At 40.5% G+C, this 21,634-nt stretch overlaps 1 protein-coding gene across 2 annotated transcripts in view; it reads left to right on the top strand.

The window, feature by feature from the left end:
* Nucleotides 1-21,425, top strand: part of myo5aa (myosin VAa) — a 56,316-nt gene extending 34,891 nt beyond the window's left edge. Inside the window, exons 20-40 of one of the 2 annotated variants that reach the window (XM_088004145.1) lie at nucleotides 1,096-1,252; nucleotides 1,705-1,944; nucleotides 2,042-2,290; nucleotides 3,003-3,096; nucleotides 3,878-4,026; nucleotides 5,147-5,260; nucleotides 5,383-5,517; nucleotides 6,323-6,379; nucleotides 6,500-6,727; nucleotides 8,368-8,468; nucleotides 12,204-12,402; nucleotides 13,712-13,777; nucleotides 14,082-14,175; nucleotides 14,298-14,447; nucleotides 14,634-14,788; nucleotides 14,906-14,995; nucleotides 15,609-15,759; nucleotides 16,335-16,617; nucleotides 16,702-16,876; nucleotides 16,965-17,045; nucleotides 17,970-21,425. In XM_088004145.1, the coding sequence (XP_087860271.1) occupies nucleotides 1,096-1,252; nucleotides 1,705-1,944; nucleotides 2,042-2,290; nucleotides 3,003-3,096; nucleotides 3,878-4,026; nucleotides 5,147-5,260; nucleotides 5,383-5,517; nucleotides 6,323-6,379; nucleotides 6,500-6,727; nucleotides 8,368-8,468; nucleotides 12,204-12,402; nucleotides 13,712-13,777; nucleotides 14,082-14,175; nucleotides 14,298-14,447; nucleotides 14,634-14,788; nucleotides 14,906-14,995; nucleotides 15,609-15,759; nucleotides 16,335-16,617; nucleotides 16,702-16,876; nucleotides 16,965-17,045; nucleotides 17,970-18,122 (3,121 nt within the window). In that variant the 3' untranslated portion in view covers nucleotides 18,123-21,425. The remainder of the gene's footprint in view (nucleotides 1-1,095; nucleotides 1,253-1,704; nucleotides 1,945-2,041; nucleotides 2,291-3,002; nucleotides 3,097-3,877; nucleotides 4,027-5,146; nucleotides 5,261-5,382; nucleotides 5,518-6,322; nucleotides 6,380-6,499; nucleotides 6,728-8,367; nucleotides 8,469-12,203; nucleotides 12,403-13,711; nucleotides 13,778-14,081; nucleotides 14,176-14,297; nucleotides 14,448-14,633; nucleotides 14,789-14,905; nucleotides 14,996-15,608; nucleotides 15,760-16,334; nucleotides 16,618-16,701; nucleotides 16,877-16,964; nucleotides 17,046-17,969) is intronic. The other variant, XM_088004146.1, reaches the window with a different exon arrangement.
* Nucleotides 21,426-21,634: the final 209 nt, after the last annotated feature.

Raw genomic sequence — 21,634 nt, 5'->3', positions numbered from 1 at the left:
TTTAACTCTGTTTTATGAATTAGGGAGATGAATAATACTTAAAACATTCACATCTCAAATTTACTTGTACATTATTCTTTGGAAATTCTCTGTCTTTATTTCCGTCCCTGTAACTATTTGTGGAAGTTGATTCATAATGAAACATGGATTGACTCCTGATTGAGCCACAATAATTTAAAAAAACGTCCCGCTTTATTTTTATGATATATTTATTGAATTAATGCCGATAAATTTGCTTATGGTTCTCTAGAAATATAGAAAATGACTTTAGAGCTGACATGATTAATCGTGATGAATCAACAATTGAAATAATCGTCAACTAATTTAGTAATTGATTAATCATTAACTGGAGTGTACAGACTGAAAAAAGGCCATTTTCTGAAAGAACAACATATGCAGAGCAGTAATTAAGGCAAAACTGTACAAAAAATACACATTTTGCATTTAAGATAAGAAACTGTAAATATGTTCTACCCAGAGTTTCTCAAATTGTATCATTTTAGCTTCACTTGATTCACTTGATACTGTAAATAAATTAAAAAAAATCTCCCATTATCACCTTTTGTTATCCAGTTACTAATCTGGTTTTCTACAAATAATCAACAGATTTTTGCAACAAATAGTCAAGAGTTCACTAAAGAAAAGCCATGTTGTTGCATTTAAACAATAAAATAGTTTTCTTCTTTAAAAAAGGAAGTGAATTTGTTGACATTATATTCTTTTACACCATTATTTTGAGTTGATTAATCGACTCAAAATAATGGCTAGAATAATCAATTACTAAAATAATTGTTAGCTACAACCCTAAATGATTTCAAATTGAAATGTCTCAATTGTAAGTGAAAAATATTGTCCTGTTTGGTCTGAAATGATGCGAAATGGCCACTGGCTTCACTTCACACTTCAAACGGCAAAACAACCCGTAGAAAACTAAAACAAAACGAGGTTATCGAAGGTCATTTACAGAAAAAAGGTCATAGATGTTTATTTTGTACAAACAGACACGCCGGTGGCAAATACTGGAACTTACAGATCGAAAGGAAGAGTTGAAGTTATGAGTAGACAGAAAAAAACCCTCTTTGTGTTTCCGGACAGTTTGGTGAAGTTCATGCGGCGCACGCAGGCGGCCACCGTCATCCAGAAGTACCAGAGGATGTGTGTGGAGCGGAAACGCTACAGGCAGAAGCAGGCGGCTGCGCTGGCCATGCAGACCATCCTCAGAGCCTACATGGCCCGGCAGAAGTACCAGGCGGTGAGACCCGACACACGACGGCACATTCGTTCATGTTTTTACTTCCTCAGGACAATCATTCCGCCTGTTACCATAGCAACATTTTGTTGGACGATAAATCATCATTGGAATAAATGACAATGTTGTTCTGAGATGATTTTCAAGTCCAATAATAGTAGTGAAACAACAACGCAATATTTAAAGTAAAAAACAGAACAACAAATAAAATGAATTATGACGTGTCTGTAAACATCACAAAGCACCAGATTAAAGACTTTAGACGTCCAGTTTTTGGTAGAGAGAGAGAAAAGCAATAAATGATGAAAACAGAATTTATTGACCTCGTTTCAATTCATCATGCAATTTATTGACTTATTGCGACAGGCCTACGTTCAAATCTGCGTAGTTCTCCACAAACGTCTTTCGGTTCTGTATAATTCAAAGTCTCTTTCTCCCCCGCCGTCTCGGTGCAGCTGCTGCGGGAGCACAAGGCCGTCATCATTCAGAAGCACGTCCGCGGCTGGTTGGCCCGCTGCTGGTACAAGCGCTGCCTCGAAGCCATCGTCTACCTGCAGTGCTGCATCCGCAGGATGAGAGCCAAGCGGGAGCTGAAGAAGCTGAAAATCGAGGCTCGCTCGGTGGAGCACTTCAAGAAGCTCAACAAAGGCATGGAAAACAAAATCATGCAGCTGCAGAGGAAGATCGACGAGCAGGTGACGAGCGTCCCGTCTCCGTTTCGGTCGATCCTCGTCTTTATTAGACGCTCCCAACAGTTTCTCCAACGGGAATGTATCCGCCCTGTGCTTACAGAACAAGGACAACCGGGTGATCAGCGAGAAACTGGTCTCTCTGGAGAGTTCGTACGCGTCCGAGAGCGAGCGCATGCGCGGCGAGCTGGGCCGGCTGCGAGGGGTGGAGGAGGACGCCAAGAACAAAGCCAACCAGGTGTCGTCTCTGCTGGAGGAGCTGGAGAAGCTGAGGAAGGAGCTGAGCGTCACGCAGCAGGAGAAGAAGACCATCGAGGACTGGGCGCAAAAGTACAGGGACGAAATGGAAAAGGTACGGCACCTTTACCAGATTGTTTTTTTTGTTTGTTTGTTTTTGTGTGTTTTCAGTTTCACAACTGAGTGTTTATTTTTAACTTTTACGTCTCATGTCTGCCTCCTGAGACTGTATTTGATAAAAAAAAATGCTATAAATAGAAACGATAGCTAGTATGTGACTTAGTTTCAAAGTATTATTTTCATCTGATGCTTTATATGGGCAACAGAGGAGGATGATTTTTTTTTTATTATCTTAATTTGGTGTCAGAAGAAACTGCACTTTGACATCGAGACGGAGCAGAATAAATGTCCAAAACCTGCAGATTCTCCCAAAGAAGTTGAGCTTCATTTTAAAGATGCACCGATTGCACATTTTAGGCCGATCACAGATTTTAAAAAGATTACCTGGCAATTCTGATTTTTAAAATTGATTTAGTTATTGTATTTGACACCATCAGATGTTCTAATGATTTATTCAAGGCTCCATGCTTCCACCTGTCTCCAGTAACACAGAAAAATATTTGTTGTTTTTTTAATTACTAGAGAAGTCTGAAAAGTCACTAAGTTGTCAACACCGGACCTCGAGAAATGCAGGTTGAGACCACTGCAATGAAACGTTCATCAGATTTGTATTTTTATGGTTTGATTGGTGCATCGTCCACTGCATCCACAGAGAGACACAGACTTCCTTCCTCCCAACGTTTCACGAATCGTTCGTTTCTGTTCAGATGGTTTCCGAGCTGAAGGATCAGAACGGCCTGCTGAAGAAAGAGAAAGACGACCTGAACAGGATGATTCAGGAACAGAGTCAGCAGATGACAGGTGTGTTTCACCGCCTACTGATAGCTAAAGGAAAAATGAAGAAAGCTTCATCTGTCATTCATTAGTACAATTATTTTGTTTAAAAGTTGAGAAGAAGTGAAAGTGAAAATACCTGTGCAAAATGAAATGAAAAATATGTCAGATACAGCAAATGTATACTGGATCAACATTTATGGTGGGAATTTGGATATCAGAATGTGGTGCAATTTTTTATTTTTTTTTGACACCGGCACAAAAACGACATCTAACGTACCAGTTAAAGTTCAAATTAATTCATGAACATTAATTGGAGCATCTTTGCTTGTTTGCTGCTCTTGTCAAACCAACATATCTGGTGCTGACATGTTGGTTTGAGGAGGGGCCCCAAAGTAAAATCTGCTTAGGGCCCCAAAAAGGCTTGGCCCGGCTCTGCTCTGTGGTTCGGCTAAAGCCAAACGCTGCCATGTTTTATGGAGTCGTCAAGTTATTTAAGATCATTGGATTAAACTTCATAAACATATTAACAATATATGTGGCTCAAATATTCCCTTTAAGACGGCGACCAGCTAGGTGACTCTGGACCATTGGGATGCATATAATAAATAATTACTTTATTGTTTTCTAAGTGGCCAGTTTAGAAGAAAAAAAACAACAATAACCCAAAAGTGGTTAAAAACCAAACCACAGCATTAAAAAAACCCACAAAAAAACTGGGAAAACAAATCATGAATGCTTTCCATTGTTTGTGTTTTTCCCAAGTAAAGAGAAAAATAAAAAGTTGTCCTCTGTGTCGTCTCGCCAGAGAAAATGACTCGTGCGATCGCGCAGGAGACCCAGCAGCTGGAGACGGATCTGAACGAGGAGCGCTCCCGCTACCAGAACCTGCTGACCGAACACCTGCGCCTGGAGGAGAAGTACGACGACCTGAAGGAAGAGCTGGCTCACTCCACGGTGAGGAGCGCACACACTGCAGCTGAGGCCAGGCCACTGACAGCATGCATTAGAACTGAAACGATTAATCGGATTGCCCGTGATTAATCCATTATTGAAACGATCGGCTGATTTAGTAATCAATTAATTGTAAACTAGACTCCAGTTTGCTGAAGAAACAACATATTCAGAGCCGTAATTAAGTCAGAACTGTCCAAATATATGTATGCGTTGTGCATTTAAGGTAAAAGCTTCATAGTTTTAGCTTCACCTGGTTCACATTCTGTGAAAAAATCTTATTAAGCAGCTCAATTATTAATCAATTAATGCAAATATAAGCAACAGATCAGCCCTGACAGAGCTGAGCTTTTCACATGTTGATGTTGGAAATATATTTCAGCTGTAGATGAATAATTTGCTACCAATAATCGAGCTTTCACTAAATAAATGCTACATTATTCCATTTTAGCCAATATTTTTCTTCCTTAATAAAGGAATTTAATTATTTGCATTTTCCATGCAGTTATAAAATTTGCACAAAATAAGCTTTGACCAATTTATCTGATTAATCATCACAGTAGCTGATTAATAAAATAATCATTAGTTGCAGTCCTCTGACTGACCTCATCATCTTCTTTATTTTACATTTCATCTAAACTTGCTATTAATGGGAAAAGCTTTTGAAACCTCGTATGTGGGAGCAAAAGTGTAAACTATGTAAAAGCTGTTAAACTGGAAATGTATCGAGAATTGTTGTTGTTGGAAACGTCAAAAATATTCCCCAATTTTTTTAAATTGAGTTTATGAAAAGTACCTAAAGTCCCGTGTTATTTGGACTTTTTGTTTTTGTGTGTTGGTTTCTTATTTTCCTTCTTCCATGTTTGTTTCCTCTGTTGGCTCAGTTTCTTTACATCTGATTTTATTTATTCTTTATGATGGTCACAGTCAGATTAATTCCCTCGCTCGTAGAGAAAATATTTTCTAAAATGCTTCATTTGATGGAGGGACATTTTTAGAGTTCATGGTCTTTGGTTTGTTCCCCGGTAATAAAATATACAGCACAAAAGAAACCTGAAGAATAAGTGTTTTGTAATGTATCAGACATAAAAGGTTAAACAATCATCTGTTCTTGTGTGTTCAGAACGTCTCCAAACCGGGCCACAGGAGAACAGACTCCACCCACAGCAGCAACGAGTCGGAGTACACGTACAACTCAGAGTACGCCGAATTAGAAGACGGTTCCCGCGTCGGCGAAGTAAGGCGCCTGACGGCAACTCGTGTTCAAAAAGAGAAAACAGACGTCTGCTCATGCTCCAAAACGTGTGGCGAACGGGGTTTTACTGTTTGTAATTGCTGTTGCGTATCTTTGTCACTCAGGACGTGACGCGGGGAATGGACACCTCGCTGACCCTGAAGCTGCAGAAACGCGTTACGGAGCTGGAGCAGGAGAAGCAGTCGCTGCGCAACGAGCTGGAGAACAGAGAGGAGCAGTTCCAGCGGGCTAGAGCCAGGGTAGGAAGGCCCTGATGTCACCTGCATTTTGTTTTCTACAGCCTCTGATGAGTTAAAATGAAAAATCATTTCAAAAAGTGAAATTCATGTAGAAATCCAATACGGACAGAGTGATGTTTTAAGTGTTTGTCATCATTTTGATGGTTTTTGATAAACTCTGTGAAAATGTTCAACATTTGAACTTTGGTGAACAAAGTTTTTATACGATTAGTGGTAACAATAGACTTTATTTGGGAAAACTTTTATTTCAGATGTAAAAACAATACAGTTATAATAATGTAGGTTGTTTAGTTTAAATGTTACGTTATGATCGACACAATCAGAAAAAGACGATTAACTTTACTGTCACTAAACAGCCTGCACTTATATAACACTTTAACAAGTCAGAGGACTCCAAAGCACTTCACATTACGACTTCATATTTATAGAGGTGGACAGACCAGACCAGTAAAGAAATATATAGAGAAAAGGTAAAAAAATATTTTGTATTTATTCATTTATTGGGTTTTATGTTTGTGTCTTCATTGAAGAAGGTGACTCTGTTTGGCTTTTCTATGATTGAAAGTTATTACTACAAAGGTTGGCTGTTCACATAAAGATGTATCCAAACTTTTCTATGGAATGTTAAGTGGAAGGAAAAAGTGTGGTTGAGAAAGTTGTACTTTTTGCATAAAATTACCTAAAACAAAACCCTTCTGACTTATCCTACCTCATGTGTCTGTGTATTTATGTATATATAGTCATATAATCATGTGTCTGAGTCCATTATGTCTATTTATCTCAGTTTTTTTTATGTCCGTTTCAGGATGATGCACAGTTCAGGAAGGCTCGCGGAGCAGAGCTGGAGTACGAGTCCCTGAAGGTAAGCAGAGGATCCAGACCGTTCCTCACACACACACACACACACACACACAAATGCACAGCGGCTCTCTGCGATGTGACTCTGACTAACCGCGGCGCTCTGATCCCACTCGCCTCTCAGCGTCAGGAGCTGGAGTCAGAGAACAAGAAGCTGAGGCACGACCTGGCTGAGATGAGGCAGAGCCTGCTGGGCGGCGCGGCCGCGGGCACCGGCGCGCCGGGCTCGCCCGCCTACAAGGTGCTCCTGGACCAGCTCAACGCTTCCTGTGAGGAGCTGGAGGTCCGCAAGGAGGAGGTGCTGATCCTGCGGTCCCAGCTGGTCAGCCAGAAGGAGGCCATGCACCACAAGGTGAGGATGGGAACATTTTTTGTTCTTTTAAGATGCGGAAATTAAGCCAAGTGGCCCCCTACTGTGAACATCTGAAAGGAAAACGGTGCCGTTGTAAAGCTGAACGTAGGTGGATGATGGATGCCGGGTCTGTTCTTCATTCACCTCATCATGTTTTCTGTTTGTAGTGAGACGCACTAAAACATGTTTCTTCTTCTGTGATCTGGTGTCATTTCCATGTTTCCAAGTCAAACAGACAGAACACATCTGAGCAGCTGCCGTTTGTCTTTTACAACGTGGGTTCCCAAACGTAGCGCCCCCTGGTGGCCAACACTTTGAAAAACACTTTTATAAAAGACAAACTGTACGGCCTGAATGTCTGCTGCTGTACGGCCTGTAGCTGCGTTTCCATTACATATGTGAGCAAAACTTAATTAATATTCTGCTAAAGCAAAAAAAAAAAAAATAAAAATAAAAATAATTAATTAAAAAAAGAAATGCGATGGAAGTCACATGTGAATAATAAGTCGTTAAAATTGCTGTTGATGGATGTAAAAACTTGGCGCTTGTCATCAAAAGAGGAGTTGGTGTTTATGAACAACACACCCCTTATACCAGTGTTTCTCCCCCCTGTCCTGCATATTTTAGGCGTTTCCCTTCTGCCACACACCTGAATTGTATCTCTGGGTGATTAACAGGCTTCTGCAGCACTTGATGGTCAAGCAATCACTTGAATCAGCTGTTCTGAAAAAGAGGCACATCTAAAACATGCAGAGCAGGGGGGCGCTGAGGACCAGGGTGGAGAAACACTGCCTTGTACTTTGGAGCAGCTACCTTTAAATGCTGCGTTTTAGGGAGTCTGTAGTTGGCTACGGATTCCACACTTTAGAATGACAAACTCAGTTTTTGATGAGCTGTGCGATGCTGTGACAAATGATCACTTTGCTACTGCTGGACACAAACTACCGTGATGCGAAAACAAGTGTTTCCATTAGCCAATTACCAACTTTTGAAAAATAAAAACAAACTCAAGTTTCAGTTGAAAAATGTGATTTTTTTTTATTTTTTTTTAATTCTAGTATTTCCATTAAGCAAATTTATTTTCATGATTCCAGTTTGAGCAATTTTACGGTCAGTGGAAACGCAGCTTGTGTTGCTGAGATCCTCTCTGTCCCAGCTGTGTGTCTAATTCTCTGTCTCCACCTTCTCTCCTCCATTCATGCTTTTCCACAGGATGAGAAGGTACAGTTGATGCATTCAGTCATCCATGACTTACTTTCGTGATTTTATTTTTTCCCATGGTTCTACCTGATCTGTTCGTTGTGCTACGAGCCTTTAGCTTAGTCTAATCTAGAACTATACTGGAGGCATGCGTCTGGGTCTGGCGGATTTATTTCTAAAGTCCAGCCCAAATTTTTGCTTTTGAAGACTTAAGATTTAAAAATCTGGACTTTTGTTGTTTTTTTTTTACATAGCTCAGAGTGATGTTAACTCATCCAGGGCGGCCATCTTGTTTAACAAGAGTTTGTTTTTCTCACCGCTGCATCGTGGATGTATCAGTGATCATTTCACAGCAGTCTCTTTTTGCAATCAGGACGTGTTGTGAACACTTTAATGTTCTGTCTCGTTTTGACGACTCCTCTGATTCGCCTCTCTTCCAGGAAACCATGACGGAGCCTTCGGTGTTTGCTCAGGATGTGAACAAACTAAAAGACGCCGACGAGTTGAAGCAAGCCTACGTGGGACTCAAAGACACCAACAGGTAACGCAGCTAAGCTAAGCTAAGCTTCCCTTAAATCTCACCTCTTTGTTATTAAAGGGGCAGTCTTATGTAAAATCAACTTGTTACATTGTGTTATTATGTTATTCCCTCATTAAAAACACACCTGGAGTGTTGTCTTGATCCTTTCATGCATGTTTAAGAAATCCTAGAATCTCCCATGGCAACTGTTCAGCTGTGCAAAATACCTGGGTGGACCAAGTCCCACCTTCAAGACGTGGTTTCCAAACTGTCCCATTATAGAGCAGCTCTCCCCCACTCAGGTCCTTCAGACTAGCCAGCAGCAATTAGCAAACACCTGGTGGAGCTGCACATCTGCTGAGATCATTATAGCAGCTACTTCTCAGAGCAACACTGGTAAAAACATTGATAAAGGGTTAATAGAGGATCCATGTTGTGACGACTTCCTGAAAGTTTCAGAACAAGCAGGAGCTTTTAAAGGGACAGAGGCCCTATTTCATATTTGATGTATTTTTATAACAATTGAAGTTAACACAATTAGTTGATTGTGCTATAAAACTATACTATGTGCCTGGGAAGTGCATGATACTGCCCCTTTAAGACGTGCCTCTGTTATAAATCATTGAAAGTTGTGTGTGAGAAACCAGTGTGCGGCTGTATGTCCTGCCCAGATCCCCCAGATCAGGGCGTCCAGCGCTGGAAGTCAGTGACCTCCTGAGTAGGCTGAGGTAACTGAGCAGAGGCGGCTCACGCATCGTGGATCTGAGCATGCATGGCCGCTCTGTCGGGGGGGAAAGTGACAAAGTTCCCAACGACCGAAGCCGAAAGCGGCTGGTTTCAGACGGCTGCATTTTAGAGACTCACATGGCATTTTCTGGCCCTCTAGCATGTGATCTAACATCTGGAATGAGAGCAGGAGGCTCTGACTCAGACTTTCAGAGGAGCTTTCTTGAAGATTTCCATCATTTATAATGCAGAATGGACTGAAGCATGCAGATGGTTGGGACAAAGTGGAGACGACCTGTAGTTCTGACTAACACACCGACTGTAGTGTTTATATAAGAATGAGTTCTTCAACGTCGAGCATGAAATTCATCATTTCTCCTCATTTTCTCTTTTTCTTATTGTTTCTGCTCCGTAAAATGTTGAGGAAGTTTTCAAAACAGCACATTTTAGTGTCAGCTTGATTGCTTTTGTTTTAAGCTGCAAAACATGCAACCTGTCATTAGTTTTAAAAGAGAGTCAATATAATTATGCAGGATAAAATTAAAGAAGTTGTAATTCTACATATGCAAAATAATAATTTATTGATGTAACAAAATCCATTGCTTTCTGTGTGAGCTCCATTTCATTCTTAAATTGGAGCAAAGTTTTGTTGTCAATAGCAGCAGCTGGATGGATGAATAGAAGCATAAAAGAAAATAATTATACTTCCATTAAGGACATTGTTATATTAGAAATGTCCTTTTCTGTCCCACAGGAGGGAATCAGTGGCCAGAAAAAACAATGAGGCACAATGACCACATAAGAAAATAAAGCTGCACTTATTACCAGTGTTTAACATTTAGAGTCATCATGTCTACTGTTTTGTGAAACAGGGAAGTGGGTTTTTAGATTATATATATTTTTTTATAAATGAAGATTGAATTCTGTCCTCATTTATTTTTCCTTAATTAAGGATGAAAAAATATTACCATAAAATTAATCACATTTCTTGCCCTCAACTAGAAATAAATCTAAACCTTAAAAAAACCTATAAAAAAAAGGGTATCGAGTACATATCTTAGTATCTGCATGAGTTAAAAATTTTAATATCATAATGACCCAATATTAGGACATCCACTGAAGCTTAAATGTTTCTCCACTGTCTCATTTGCAGTGGAGAAAAGAGATTGTGAAAACCTCTGTTGCACAAGCTCTTTGAACGCCTCAGACATTTATTAACTACTATTGAGCTAATAGTGGAGAAAATAGTAAAGCTAACAATCCCAAAAATATTCTTTTTAATTATCTTGAGAACAATAAATTATAATTCTCTGTCATGAGAAGAAATATATCACGATAAATTATAAATAATGCGATAAATGCCATTCCTCACTGCAGAACGTAGATAAAAGTAGCAGACTATTGATCGAAAACATTCAGGACTAATTCTGAGCAAAGAATAAATTAATTTACATTTTAAATGCTTCATTTTTCTATAAGCCACTCATACCAAATGTTACGATATTAATCCGGTGTATAAGTATTTTGGACCGACAGCTCAGGCTGGATGTTGATGTGTAATCATCCATCGTGTGATGTCCTCCATGTTGTTTTGCTGTCCCTCACTGGGTCCTTCATGTCTCTGTGTGGGTCAGATCTGCACCTCCAGACCTCCACAGGCTGAATGAGGACGGGGAGCTGTGGCTGGTCAGTCAGGGCTTAAAGGAGACCACCAGGTGGCGCTGAGGCTCCAACACATGCCTCTTCAGAGCATGTGTTTGGCTTTAGTCCCAGAAGGAGATGACTTCTTCTGGGTCTCTTAACCGTTTCTTCTCAGAGTTTCCTTTCGTGTTAAACTTAAATGCTTCACTCATCATTGATTCTTGGACTTCAGATGATATTTCCAATCAAAGATGTGGTGCCATGAGTATTTATTGAAGACTTTGGTTGGATTTCTTTGTCTTTCTTTGCTGCTGGTTTCCAAGATCGCCCCGTTACTAATCCTAACCTGTAGAGCTTTTACACTGCAGGTACATCTTCAAAAAAAATTCAATCATGGAAAATGTCAATATCGGGTTCATTTCAGAAATGAAACTCATTTAGATTCATTATGCAGAGTGAAATTTTTCAAGCCTTTTTTTTCTAATTTTGATGATTATGATGAAAACTCAAAAGGAAAGTGACATTTGCATCCTGTGTCGGATCCATCCGTCCACAGTGCCTTACTATCCTCTCCAGGCTGCAGTTCTCTCTGTTGCTAGTGAATCTTTTCCTTCCACTCAACTTTCCATTAATGTGCTCTAATCCAGCACTGTGTGAACAACCAGCTTCTTTAGTAACGAGTAACAAGCCCGTTTAAAGGCTCAGGAAACCTTTGCGGGCGTTTTGAGTTTGTCAGCTCATAATGAACTTTTTCACTTTTCACAATATTTTGCTACCACTTTACTATAGACAGTTTCATAAATGCTTATCTGTAAGCCACAATCAATAAATTGTAAGAAATAAAGTCTCAAAATATTTCACTCTATGTAATGAATTTATATATTGCGAGTTTCTGAAATAAGTGACAAATGTAGAATTTTGTTGCTGTATTCTAATGTTTGGAGACGTATCTGTATAACAACTTCTGGTTCAGATGCTGGACTGCGTGAAGATGATATTCGAAAGAAAGTCTTTGGTTTCTAAGCTTCTCTTTTCATCTTTTTGCTGCATAAATGCTGCTTTGCTGAAGAGTTTCGGTAAACCATAAGTCAGTTCAGGTTGAGATGTGCTGCTGTTTGATCCGTCCTGCTCATGCATGTTCTTTTGCACAGCAGACCTTGCAGCCCTGCTAAAAAATTTTCTCTTATCCTCCAGATCAGCTGTAAAATAAACTTCTACAAACCATCTTAGGAGTGTGTTCTTCAGATTACCTCTGTTGGTTTCTATAGTTCTTGAGTAGAAGTCTGAATCTGCACAGCATGCTGCTGCCGGCCTGCATCAGCGCGCTCTGATGAAACGCCCCTCGTTCACTTTGGGGGTTTTTTCTAACATTGTTTTGTTTCTCCCCAGGTTACTGGAGCAGCAGCTGCAGGCCCAGCGGAGGACGTACGACAGCGAGGTGGAGTCGCTGCGCGGCGAGCTGCAGAACGTGAAGGAGGAGAACAACCGGCAGCAGCAGCTGCTGGCCCAGAACCTGCAGTTGCCTCCCGAGGCCCGGATCGAAGCCAGCCTGCAGCACGAGATCACCCGGCTCACCAACGAGAACCTGGTACGCTCCGACACACTCCGTCACACACAGAGGAGCAGCAAACACACATCGAGATGAAAAGATGCTGGGAGAAAAACATGCAGAGTGAAGGGCCAGTCTGCTGAAAATTAGAGTCCAGCTGTCAGACGAGGCATCGCCTTAAAACTTTACCAAACCGATGGTTCAGGGAGGGAAGTGATCTCACCGAGGGCTGAAACGATTAATCGGATGGATTGTGATTAATCAATTATTGAAATAATACCCAAATGATTTGGTGATCGATTAATTAACTAGAGTATACGTTCATCCATTTACTGAGATAACACTCAGAATAGTAATTAACCCAAAAATTTACTAAAAATTTATACTTTGTACTTAATATTATAAAAAATCAAACTTTAAATATGTTCTACCCAGAACTCAAGTGGCATAACTTTAGCTTCACCTGGTTCAAATTCTGTACAGAAAAACAAACAAACAAAAACCCTCCTATTTGGCACCTTTTTCTGTTCAATTATTAATCAGTTAATCCAAAACATAATCAATAAATCAGCCCTGCATGGTATCAATAAGTCAAGCAGAGAGGACTGAGCTTTTCACATGATGGATGGTGTTGATGATATTTATTCAGTGTCCCAATGCGTTTTCACTTCCGATACTATGCTGATATCGCAGCTTTGATTATTGACTGATACCAATATCGGCATGAAACATACCTACTTTATTACTTATTGTATTGTGTTAAAAGTTAGAAAATGCTTGATCTAGTGACATTACGAAAAACGGAGAACAATAGTCAACAACAGTGGCTGTGAGAACAATTGAGCCATGTATTATTAACCAATGGGTTTGCTTACATGCACTACTGGATAGAAAAGCTGGGGCGATACTTGTTCTTTTGGCCGATATCGAGCCGATTTCCAATATCGATATCGGGATATCCCCAGTACATTTTCCGTTTGCAACAAATAACCAGGCTTACACCAGGGATGTTGTTGCATTTTAGGGAATAAAATGTTGATTTTCTTATATTAAATCTTTTTTAATCGTTAGCATCTATTACTGTATTTCTAATATTGAATTTAAAAAGATTAAAAGAGAAATCTATAAAATCTAAAAAAACGCATAACTAAAATGATGGTTAGTTGCAGTCTTTGTCTCATTTAGCAAATAATTGAAGTGAAGAAATTGCTCTTATTTTCTTCCAGTCACAGCAACACTTTGACTTGCATTAAGCATCTGTCCCTGCAATCCATCATGACTGTTTTCATTTTGAGCCACACATGAATGAAAGCGAAACAACGGCTGTGTGGATGTTGTCACCTGACAGGAACTCATGGCCGACGACCCCACAGCGTCCAGAGAGGCTCGAGTCATCATATTACGGCGGATGGTTGTATGTAGAGGCTGTGTGTGTATGTGTGTGTGCTCGCATGCGTGCGTGTGTGAGCATTAACTGAGATAGGTGTGTTCTGAGCGATCACTCTGCCTTAGCGTACCTCCTCTTCTCTAACGACTAGAAAGTCCCACAGCCTTTTCTCCCTCTGAAGCAATAATCAGCACCGCTGCTCTAATTCCAATCTGAAATGGCCTGCTGCACTTTCTGTTTGTTTTTTATGTCTTTCTTTCATACCCACCACTAGAGGGCAGCATTTGTAGGCCTGACTATGCTCTGCTCTCATTCCCTGCGTCTGTTCCAGGATCTGATGGAGCAGCTGGAGAAGCAGGACAGAACCATCCGGAAGCTGAAGAAGCAGCTGAAGGTTTACTCCAAGAGGATCGGAGAGATGGGGGGTACGGCACGTTCACTACACTAAAACAAATCTGCAAAACTAAATAAAATTTAAACAGAAATGGAGTAAAAAACTAAGGTGCTGTAGATAAGAAGCTAAGTGTGTCCTGCACCTGTTTCCCAGCGGGTCAAGCCGAGGGGCAGACGTCTCCGGGACAGATGGTGGAGGAGCCCATCCACCCGGTCAACATCCCCCGCAGGGAGAAAGACTTCCAGGGAATGCTGGAGTACAAGAAGGAGGATGAGATGAAGCTGGTTAAGAATCTCATTCTGGGTAAGAATGGCCATTTTATATAAAGAAGTTCAGGTTTTCTAACGACCTTTAAGAAAAAAAGTAATTCACAAGCTCTTCTTTTATGTAGCCATTTCTCAAAAAACAAAAAAATAAATAAAGCTGAGATGACTGATAATATTGGGATCTTTATGTGAGAAATCTGAAAGTGTTCTTTCGACCTTCCAGAGCTGAAGCCTCGCGGCGTAGCAGTGAATCTGATCCCAGGTCTGCCAGCCTACATCCTGTTCATGTGTCTGAGACACGCAGACTACGTCAACGACGATCAGAAAGTTCGGACTCTGCTCACGTCGACCATCAACAGCATCAAGAAGATCCTCAAGGTGCGTTTACGTAATGGAAGTCCTGCAGAGAAGAATCAGGCTGAGTGACGGAGGCTGGTGAGACAAGATCTGTTGATGCTGATGGCTTTCTTCTTCTTCTTCTTCTGCTGCTCTTAGAAACGAGGTGATGATTTTGAGACCGTCTCGTTCTGGTTGGCCAACACCTGCCGCTTCCTGCACTGTCTGAAACAATACAGTGGCGATGAGGTGACACCAACACACCTCCACACCAACAAAAAAAGAAAATACAATTAGCTAAATATTAGCCTCTTTATCCTAAAGATAAAGAGGCTATCTTTAGGATAAAGATTAAATACAGTTTAATACTGTCATTAAACTGTATTTAATGACAGTTTTTTTTATTGAGGTCAAACTCTAAAAAAATGCTATTTTTCCCCACTGAATATTTATATAAAACAATTTGTGCTCCATTTTGTCTGGTTAGATTTGTTCTCCTTCCACACATTGGCCCGGTGCAGATAGAAATGTTTATGGGATCATTTCTGTGACTCCTTATTTGTTTTGTTTAGATGAAGAAACATCAAGCAGAGAAATGGAGTAAAGAAAATAAGTACAGCGAGATGCAAATAGCCGTCATGCTACTGTTGCCCCATCGCTCAAGTTAGCTGGAAATTCAGACTCGGCTTTAGCACCGTATTTGCATGCTAAGACCAAAGTTGCAAATGTTTATCAAAAATTACTTTTCATGTTTGCAGATCTGCTGTAATTTTGCCCTCACTGACCTGATATGGAAAAGTTGCTGCATTTGTTCTATTTTAAGGTGGATATTTCAGTGTTTTTTGTTTTGGTTTTGCCCCAGGCCTTCATGAAGCACAACACATCCAGGCAGAATGAGCACTGCCTGTCCAACTTCGACCTGGCAGAGTACAGACAGGTGATCAGTGACCTGGCCATCCAGATCTACCAGCAGCTGGTCAAATGCATGGAGAACATCCTGCAGCCAATGATAGGTGGGTGGAGGCACAACGCCTCAAAACACCAAATTGGAAGATTATTTCACTTACAACAAGACATTTTTCCAACATTATAAGTGAAATAATGTGCAAGTGGAACTAGCACTTTTTCTTTAAAATGAATAGCTGGTAAAATATTATATGTATAAAGTTACAAAACTACATCAGATTGAAACAAAACAACATTAAGATACTGCCAGACAAAAAACAGAGAGAGAAAAACAAAGACACCATGTGCAACTGGACTTTGATGTCATAGTTTTAAGAGAGATAACAAAGCTACATATGAGCTCATGTTGTCACAATAAAGTGGATTGTATGATGATTTGGCACTAGTTCAACTGGTAGATTATTTCACCCACTGGGATCAGTATTAGGAATTATTGGCTTAAAACTGTTTCATATTTCTTGTTGAAAAGTTACTTGTAAGTTAGTTTTCTCTTATTTCAAGTGAACTAAGATATTTGCACTAGAAACTAGACCAAAATTCCTTGATTGAGTGTTTCTGCAGAAGCTTACGGGTGTTTGGGTGCTTCAGCACGGCGCCGTTTCACTGTGTTTTCTCCTTGCAGTGTCTGGGATGTTGGAGCACGAGACCATCCAGGGCGTGTCCGGAGTAAAGCCCACGGGTCTCCGCAAGCGGACGTCCAGCATCGCCGACGAGGGCACCTACACCCTGGACTCCATCCTGCGGCAGCTCAGCGCCTTCCACTCCACCATGTGCCAGCACGGCACCGACCCCGAGCTCATCAAGCAGGTGGTGAAGCAGCTCTTCTACATCATCGGAGCCGTCACGCTCAACAACCTGCTGCTGCGCAAGGACATGTGCTCCTGGAGCAAAGGCATGCAGATCAGGTAGGAGGTGCCAGCAGCTGCTGAATTCGAGATGTTTTTGTGTTTTTACTGTGAGAGCCTGTAGTTAACACCGGATGTGTGCAGGTACAATGTGAGCCAGCTGGAGGAGTGGCTCAGAGACAAAGGGCTGATGAACTGTGGAGCCAAAGAGACCCTGGAGCCTCTGATCCAGGCCGCCCAGCTGCTGCAAGTTAAGAAGAAGACAGAAGAAGACGCCGAGGCCATCTGCTCCATGTGCCACGCCCTCACCACCGCTCAGGTACGCCCTCAGCAACATCTGAAAGAAAACTCAAACCATAATCCATCCGGTTCGTTAAATGATTTCTGGTCCGGTTCGTCTCTTTCAGATCGTAAAGGTCCTGAACCTCTACACTCCAGTCAACGAGTTCGAGGAGAGAGTTTCAGTCGCCTTCATACGAACCATACAGGTAGACGTTTAATGAAACACCAATGAAATCACTGGTAACAAAAAAATGATTTAAAGTACATTAAGGGAAAAGTAGTGGAGCTTTTGTGAAGTTGGTCAGCTATGATGCACCCCTGTCGAGAGTTTGTACGGCCACATCACCAACACATATAAAAAACTGCAAGTCTCATTTTAAAGCAGTAAAACTGCTTCAAAGTGTTAAATTTGAGGAATCATAAAATACGGTGATTAAAGAGTTACTTTAAGTCCATATTTAACTAAACACAAACCGCAACTCTGCTGTGGAAGGTGAGATTTTGTCTTGTGTTTATTATTGAAGTTTACTCCATCCATCCATTTTCTTTACGCCCTTGTCCCTTTGGGGGTGGGAGGGGTTCTGGTGCCAATCTCCAGCTGTCACCAGCGAGAGGCGGGGTACTAACCGGGCCCGACCCGGCTTCGGTTCTGAGATCAGACAAAATCGGTGTTCACGGTGATCTGGCCATAAACTGTTTGTTTATTTATAAAGAATATTTTCAACAACCTCAGCAGACCAAAGTGCTTCACGACAATCACAGTGATAAAACAAGAAATAAAATTAAGTTTGATAAAAATAATTTTAGAAAACGATAAAATTGGTAGCAAAATACCAATGAAATAATAAAACAAATAAAACTCAAAACATACTTAATTGCAGTTGCAACAATTTCCCAAAAACTCAAGTCTGTTTCTGAAGGTCAGAGGAAATGGATGCGTTTTCAGTCTGGACTTTTTTTTTTCTAAACTTTTTAAGACACAATCTCATCTTGTGTCGATGATGCTCATTTTCTGTTACCTGGTGGGTCGTCTAGTCACAGTGTTCTTCCTTGTTTGGCTTCGATCCCAAAACCTGCTGTCTGTTCAGTATATTCACTGTTTCTGACCCTCTCTTATTCTTCTTCTTCAGACCCGCTTGCGAGACCGCAGCGAGAGCCCCCAGCTGTTAATGGACACCAAAATGATCTACCCGGTCACCTTCCCCTTCAGCCCGTCCTCCCTCGCCCTGGAAACCATCCAGATCCCCACCTCCCTCAACCTGAGCTTCCTCACCAGGGTTTGAGCTGAAAAATCCCCAGCCGCGACCGCCGCTGCCACCTACTGGCCCGAGACAGATTATAAATAATAATTATAGTAAAAGCACTTCAATAAAATGTGGATGAACACAACCTGAAGAAACATTTTCTGTCCAAACTCTGACATGCACACACATTGGTGTCACTTTCTAGCTTGTGTTGCTCGGAAACACGCGCTACTCGCCCCGTGCTACTCGCCCCGTGCTCTCCATTAAACGCCTGTATAAACGCCTTGACTCTTAGAGACGCCATTGGATCCACTCAGTCATCAGCAAGAGGGTTAGTGTTACCGATCCTCCCTCAGTGTCTCCCGTCATCGTTAAGCTAGCTGCTGTTCACGTCTGAATCACGAGAGCAAAGCAGGCAGAGATCTCATCACACAGAGCTGATAAGCAAACTATCGTCTTGCAAAAACAGCCGAGCGATCGGGTTTTATCCCCTCTGAGCACAGTCAAGCCAAGACAAGACAAAACTCATTGTCTGTACTATATTATTTATACACAAAGATATCTATATAGAAATAAATAATATATATCCTGTATTTTATTTATTAAAATTACGTTGCCAGCCTCAATGTTTAAAGAATACGAACAGCTTTGCTTTAGCTGCACTGACGTACAATATTTATGTCCTGATAGATAAATTATATCATAGTCAGAAGGTCTGGCACAGATTTTGATTTGCTGCGTCTTTAACTCAGATGTTTAATGTTTATTTCGGGCAGAAGTGAGGAGAGTCTATATGAAGGGTTAAACTCTGCTGAGGGTTTTAACCTGCGATGAGGTCCACTGTTTACAGCTCTGATCAGAACAAACCAGGAACATTTAAACTATGGAAGCCCCAATGTGCCACAATTTCATAAAACCTATTTACTTATGTCATTATTAAAGTCACTGCATTTTATAAATAAGTAAATTCCCGATTATGCATCTCAATTGTGAATATATGAATCATTAAATGTGAAATTCTGTAATTAGTCACATTTGATAGTATTTTAGAGTTAAGTTTGTGAATGTCAGTAATCAGTAAAAGCTGCTCCAGTTTCCTGCACAGCGTTTGCTCCACCCAGTAGCAAACGAGAAATTACTAACAGTGAAATAATCATTTATGCTTTTCATATAAAATGCTTATGTTTACCATATATTTTTAATAACATTACTTACATTTACTTCTAATTTTGATGAATTGGAACATTTTGAACTAATCGAGTGATTTATTTATTGAATTGTGTCACTTTTGGACTTCCATATTCACCATACCACCAACACTGCAGTAAAAGCACAGATCTGTACGTACGACATTACACTCAGCTTCTGTTTCCCCTCACATTCTTCTGGTCAAGGCCTTGGAAAATGTTCCCGTTTATCTTCGTGTGCGTATTTATTTCAGTATTGCCGTTTGTTTAGGGTTGTTTGTATTGTAAAGCCATATATTACTGAGCAGAATGAAGAGAGATTTGTTTTTTTAAGTACGTTTTACAGAAATTGCCTGATATCTGTTCTATGTTACATTTTCTCTGCTTAACGCCCACTTTTGCTTTCCTGTTTTTGTGACACAACATGGGCATTTGTTACAAATAACCAACAGATTATTTATGATCATCGCTTCATTTTAACTGCTGGCTCAGTGCTTATCCGTTAGTCTTTTTTTAAATTCACTGTACAGATTGTTTAGCTTCAGATATCTTTACGTACTTGGTACTTTAGCAAAGCATAAGGCATGATGTGCTCCTGCTTCGTTTGTGTAACCTGCATGGTTTAGGCTTTCCAGACGTCACCAGCTTGAGAAAAGGAGCCTGCATGTTAGGAAAACTAAGGTCTGGAGTTGAGTCCACCAGGAAATCTGCCCATGTTGTGACAAAGACTCTTCCGTCTTCCTCTGCTCTGTCTTTTCTGCACTTTCAGCATACTTCCTGTTTTACCATTAGTACCTAAAGAGAACCATGTTCTGCCTCTTCTCCTCCTCTTTTGATCATTATTTCATCAAAAACCCGACACTTAGTAAAACACGGTTCCTGTTTGGATAGTCCAGTTGGAACTGGACTTTTGAGGCAAATGAGATGGAAAAAAAGAGAGCAGAGACACAAAATGAGGCAGAGAAATCTCAGTAAACCAGAGGAGTTGCATCTTGTCGGGCATCCTGATTGGATTAAAGAGAAAGTGCTACGTTTAGTGCTGCACCAATTAAATTGCTTAATATTGGAATCTGCCTACTTTTTTTTTTTTTGGCAGATCTAATACTGAAAAACTGGTCATTTAAATGCATCAAACACTATTTTCAATCAGCAGTGTTTACTTTAATTTGCTTTATCTTGAAGAAAAATCAAAGGTTTTTATGCTTTCATTTTTATATGTAGCCCTAGAATAAAAAATCTAAATCGGTAAAAATATATCGACCCGAGACGTCCTGACCGAAGCATCGGTAGTGACTTTTTTTACGCCAAGAGCATCCGTCTGTTCTCACTGGGACCATATCTAATAATTCAGCCTTTTGTTTGTCTTGGTTTGTTTGCTGTGCAACATTTCTGGCTTGTGCCAAGAGGTCATATCTGCTGGTTGTCTTTTTGAAGGACAGCAACAAAGGAGTCGATCTACCATTTGAATGTTCATGTTCTAACAAGTGTATCATGATTTTTAGCTGCACATTGTAGAAGAAGCCTTATCTGACTTTACTGGTTATGTGAATGACTTAGACACACATTGTGACATTGTGTTCTCCCAGTACAGATTTTTTTTTTTGTTCTCTCGCTGTTAAATGAGTAGAAGTTGTATAAAATGTGATCATGCTGTTCTGATGACGCCTCTTCTTGTCCTGCAGCTGGTGTAACACGAATGGTTTGAACTGTTTATTGATGAGTATGGACTGGAAAAACTGAAAAAAATAAATAAAAAAATCCCGGGCTCAGTGGGAGCTGCGACACTCACACCATCGGTTGGTTTATTTGAGAAGAAAACGCCATCATCGCTTTGGTCTCCGTTTCCACACCAAGCAGACAGCTGCTTGTAAAATACGACCCAGACGTTATAAATGATCAGCACTAGAGTTAATTGTGCCGTTTAAATAAACAACAAAAAAATAAAAACACAAATAGTTCGGAGGCCAGATGTGGCGGTACTGGTGCAAACATGCTGAAGTCGGTGCCGGGTGTTTCCCTCTTTAAACCAGTGTGTACATTTGACGAACTGGACTGTTTGTAGTTTCTGGTAGCTGTGCTTCGTGAATGTGTTCACCGTTAGCAAACTTGGAATAAAATTTCAACTCTGTAAGTAAAATAAAAGAATTCAGCACTGCTGGATGGTCCTGGAGTTTTATTATAACTTAAAGTGTTTGGTATTTGATGCTACGGGTAAGGATGTGTTTTTTGTTTTTAAGTTCAGGGAACGCAATCAGGACACTGAATTATGGAAACGATGACCACTTTAATATATGAACAGCCAATGAACTGATAGCTTATGAAAGCCAATTTCTAATATTGATCAAATAAAAATGCATTTAATAA

Source organism: Poecilia mexicana, unplaced genomic scaffold (assembly GCF_051168715.1).
Source record: "Poecilia mexicana isolate PSO_F unplaced genomic scaffold, ASM5116871v1 scaffold_3, whole genome shotgun sequence".
In the NCBI taxonomy this organism is placed as follows: domain Eukaryota; kingdom Metazoa; phylum Chordata; class Actinopteri; order Cyprinodontiformes; family Poeciliidae; genus Poecilia; species Poecilia mexicana.
The sequence above is the reverse complement of the archived record's forward strand: the minus strand, read 5'-3'. Positions and strand labels throughout refer to the sequence as shown.